The sequence below is a fragment of the Sinocyclocheilus rhinocerous genome, unplaced genomic scaffold (genome assembly GCF_001515625.1).
Source record: "Sinocyclocheilus rhinocerous isolate Xijiao unplaced genomic scaffold, SAMN03320098_v1.1 scaffold4668, whole genome shotgun sequence".
Lineage (NCBI taxonomy): Eukaryota > Metazoa > Chordata > Actinopteri > Cypriniformes > Cyprinidae > Sinocyclocheilus > Sinocyclocheilus rhinocerous.
This window is the reverse complement of record NW_015636628.1, coordinates 93,323-98,064: the sequence shown is the minus strand read 5'-3', so window position 1 is coordinate 98,064 and position 4,742 is coordinate 93,323. Positions and strand designations below refer to the sequence as shown.

At 45.9% G+C, this 4,742-nt stretch overlaps 1 protein-coding gene across 3 annotated transcripts in view; it reads right to left on the bottom strand.

The window, feature by feature from the left end:
• Positions 1-405: 405 nt before the first annotated feature.
• LOC107748016 (calcium-independent phospholipase A2-gamma) overlaps positions 406-4,742 on the bottom strand; it is a 52,497-nt gene continuing 48,160 nt past the window's right edge. For all 3 annotated transcript variants that reach the window (XM_016562664.1, XM_016562666.1, XM_016562665.1), the window contains 2 exons: positions 1,460-1,655; positions 406-838 (listed from right to left, as the gene is read on the bottom strand). In XM_016562664.1, coding sequence (XP_016418150.1) covers positions 573-838; positions 1,460-1,655 — 462 coding nt within the window. In that variant the 3' untranslated portion in view covers positions 406-572. The remainder of the gene's footprint in view (positions 839-1,459; positions 1,656-4,742) is intronic.

Genomic DNA, 4,742 nt, shown 5'->3' with positions numbered 1-4,742 from the left:
TCTGAAAGTCTTCATGATGATTCTAGAATTTCATTTCATCATCAGTGTTAGAATCCAATCCTGTATCAATGTACAGCAGGTTACAAACATTAAACAGTTCTGAATTCAACTGATTCTTTTATCTTCTGTAGAGCTGCTTTACAGCTGAAACTACATTTGTTTAATAACTAATGAATGTTTACGACATTCACACTGTTGTTTTCCAGTGTATTACTGTGAAGCTGATTTGCTGTAGACATAAACTTGATTTCTTTTCTTCTGGACATTATCATTTTTTGATGCCTGATTCTACTTCATAATTTTTTACTGTGTTAGAAGTTTTAATGCAAACTTTGTTTCAGTAAATTTTTTTTAAAATAAAATAACCCTAACCCTAACAAAATAAATAAAATAAAAATAAATAAAATAAAATAATATAAAATGAATAAAAAAATAATATAAATAAAATAAAACAGTGGTCTATTGCCCTGATGATCTGAACCGAGTCAGTCCCTGAGCGCGAGTCTTTAACTGTGTCCCTCATGAAGCTCCTCAGATCCACAGTCCCATCAGTGATCCAGAGCGTGCTTCCTCTAGATCTTGTAGAACCCCTGGTGCATGAGCGCTCTGAGCCGCAGCCACTCGCTCAGTCTCTGCGTGGAGCTCTTGTCTCGCGTGAGCTCGCTGACGGCTCGCTGGAGTTTCTCCTGGTTCCTCTCCAGATACTGAAGACCCTCGGCCTGCAGCTGTGAGAGCTTCTCCTCTCGGCTCTCGTCCAGAGCCACGTCCTCGCTCATGTAGGGGTTAAAGCGGAAGTACGTGTTCGGCGGGAGCAGAGCGTCCAGCATAGTGTGCACTTCTGAAACACAAACAGACGCAGACTCACTGCCTGATCCATCTGATGAGCGGTACATTTACTGCATCAGCATTGTATGTTCTGTTCCTCCTTTACTACATTTCAGTTGCTAAATTAACCTATTAAACTTAGTTACTGGTTTATTCTATTTGCTTTGCTAAATATTGCATAACAAATGCACATAAAATATGTGGATGGAAAGATCGATTGTGAGTTCATTCTTACATAAACTGAATCAATTGTGAAATCATTTGAAAATAACAAAGAGAAAATGTATGTTTCATGGATGAGGCTCAGTGAATCACATCATTATATAATGAATCATTAGATATACATCACATCAACCCATCCTCATTTTAGCAGCAGCGCGTCTGTGTGTTGACGGCTGTGAATGCAGCGCTCGCACTGGGAGGAAGGGAATTAATCTGGATTTATAAATATCCTGTGTGATTACAGCACGAGCAGGTTTAATCTCAGCTGGAGCAAAGGCCTCTGGGTAAAACCAGCTCTTCCGTCATAAGCACTGCATTACTGAAAGACTTCCTGTTTGGCCGTGACGGTGCTCGTGGTCTGATCCCGGAGTGACAGCTGTCAGTCATCACACATGTGACGGGGTGGACTCACCCTCGGTGTCGGTGGCGCTGCTGATGACGTGGCTGAGTTTGGTCTTCAGGCTGGTGTAGGAGACGCTGGTCCTGCCGGCCGTCTGGATGCGTCCCGTCCCCAGAGACACCACGCACTGCAGCGGGACGTCCGGCCACAGACACTGACACTCGTGGATGGCCAGAGCCGTGGGGTTGTTGATCAGCATCCCGCCGTCCTGCACACACACCACACACAATGTCAAAATGATTGAGACGGCCAATCAAATCGAAGAGGGCGGGGCTTTAGTTCACTGAAGCAACACTTCAGTCTTAATGGTAAAAGAGCATATGAAAAATGGAGCTAAACATTTAATGTTTGACAACTGTTTTAAGATAGATATATTAAACAACAAACAGTAATATCCGGTCATGCAGTGTTTTTTTTTTTTTTGGTCAACTTTCATTTAGAATTTCATCTAAATGTCATTGAGCTGTTTACGACATATTAACCATATAATTAAATTTAAAATTAAAATGATTATTTACAATTAGTTGCAAAGGATTACTTTACAATACATTCTAGTTCTTTAACTGTTCTTGTTTCGTATTCAATTCCCTTAAATCGCTTTAAATCCTTGAACTGCAAATTTCACAGTTAGAACATGTTTCAACATATTAGGCATATGATTGAGTTAATGTGTGTGTATTTTAAAATAAAAATATTATTCGCAAATAATTCCAATGGATTACAATACATTCTAATTATTTTATTGTTTTTCTTCCTTTGTCTTTATTCCCTTAAATCGCTTAAATCCTTTAATTGCAGCTATGTAAAACTACTTCTCTTTTTAATATAAAATTCTGCTATTTCGAATTATTTTTTGTGGCTCCTCTAATTCATAACTTAATGTTATGAGGTGAAAAACATTTTTTGCCAAGTCGTTTTCAACATGTTAGGCATATGATTACAAGTGAACAGTTTTTTAAAATATATATTTTTTTATTATTATTCCCTTAAATCCTTTCTTAAATCCCTTTAAATCCTTTCATTATTTCATTAAAAATCAAAATGATTTTAATGGTTCTGGCCTTGAGTAATTCATTAGTATTTCACAGTGGGGTGAAATTATGAAATCTGTAAATCTGGTTGGCATTCTATTATTTATTATTTAGTTTCCCTGAAAGACAAACAATGCAGTCCAATCTGAGGATCTGCGTCTGACGGGCAGGAGCCTGGTCACACCACAGGTACTGCAGTTCCCACAGTAAAATCAGAGTAAATGAATATGGCTGGTTTAGTATCTTATCTTGATGGCACTGCTGCTGGTTTAATGTGGAAAATGTGGACAGAATCACATAATCCAGACATAAAAAAATAGAATTGACTCTTATTCAACCGTATATCAGAATTTGAGTTCCCTTTCAGTTGTTCACTCTCGACGTCACGTCGATGACCGACGAATTGGGATCTCGCTTAGAGAGAGAAATACACTTCCAGTGTAAACTAAACAAGCCAATGCACATTGGCATGCGATGATTGCATCCAGCTGCCTCTGATCGCAGTGCGAGTATATCTAGGCAGCAGGTGCAATGCATACTCAGCTTTTCGCTTCGGAGCCGAGCGATCACATCGTTTTGCTCCTGACTACTCTACTGAGAGAAGAAGACTGAACGAGTTCAGCGCGGTCTTTGGAGCTCTTGGTGTTGGCGGTACAGCTCTTCAGCGGTGGTGGTTTTCCCGTGTCGAGTGGGTTGCCACATCAGGCTGCACTACCCCGTTTGTGTTGCAGGCGGCCATCTCCCCTGTGCGCTTCAGCACGCTGAAAGAGCTTTTTCCCTAAAAGAGCATTCACGGGTGCGTCTTTTTAAAGACGACGTTGCATCTGGCAAACTTGACATTGCGTCTTTGTAAAGACGACGTTGCGTCTTGCTACAGACAACGTATCACCCGTGCGTTTCTGGATGTGGTCGTTACCTGGTGCCGGATGATGGTCACGATCGCTGCCTCATGTGTCTGGGCATTAAGCACGATGAGGTGGCGTTCGTGGATGAGTCATGTTCTCATTGCAGGAAGATGACCAACTCGGAGTTGCGGGCCAAGCTCTGTTACCTCAAAAGGGGCGGAGCTCCATTGCCTCTGCCTTGATCTAGTTCTCATCTTGGCAGCAGTCAGGAGGGGGCTAGTTCAGGCAGTATCATGGGTGGTCTGAGGGTAACAGTGATGGCAAACCCCCCAGGGAACCAACCCTCGGGGGACCATCGCTCATCTTGCACTCCGCAACCAGTTGAGCTGCCAAAGGAACATGTTGGGCCCTCTACAAGGAGCGCACCAGCAGTATCCTTCACTGCCCTCCGGGATTGTAGAATGCCTGAATCGGATCCGGAAATGACGGCTATGCTTTCCCGGGCTGCCGTGAGGGTAGGGCTCGAGGTTGGACGATTGGTTCTTCGGGGTGGTCCGCGCTGGTTCTTAGCGCCCCGCCCCGGTGCCATTCTTCCCGGGGGTGCATGAGGGGGCTTACCAGGTCGTGGAAGGCACCTTTTTCTGCAGGAAACCGACCTGCTAACTCCTCCTCCCTCACCACTCTCGACGGTGGTGCAGCTAGGGGGTATACGGGGGTCCCCCCGGTGGAGCGGTCAGTTGCGATGTAGTTGTGTCCTGATACCGCCTCCATCCGGCAGGGCAAACCGTGCCTCCCCTCCCGGGTCTGTAGGTACTCGTCTGGTCTGTCCGGCGATGCTTATGTGGCCTGTGGAGAAGCTGCCTCCGCCTTACATGCTATGGCGTTACTGCAGTTTCTTCAGGCTAAAGCACTGAGGGACCTGCACGAGGGTGGTCACGATCCGGAAGTTCTGAAAGAGCTCTGAACTGCAACTGACCTCGCGAAGGTCAATGCGAGTTCTCTGAGTCGTGCGATGTCCACACCTGTGGTCCAGGAGCGCCATCTCTGGCTGTGTCTGGCCGACATGAGGGACGCCGACAAGTTCGGTTCCTCAAGGTCCCTGTGTCCCAGACCGGCCTCTTCGGCGACGCAGTTGAGAACATGGCCCAGCAGTTCTCGGCTGCACAGGAGCAGACTGAGGCGATCCGACATGTCCTGCCTCGGCGGGCAGCTGCTGCCTCCATCTGTCCGCCGGCCGCAGCGCCCCAGCCTGCTCATCGCCGAGGGCGGCCCCCTGCGTCTACTCCCGCGCCTTTGATCACACTCTCGAACCGCCCGCTGCTGCCTGCTGGCGAGAGAGGAGGATTAGTGTGGTTCGGTGTTGGTCCGTCCGCAACTCTCCATGCCCTCTTGGGACCCAGAGACAGAGAAAACTGCTCT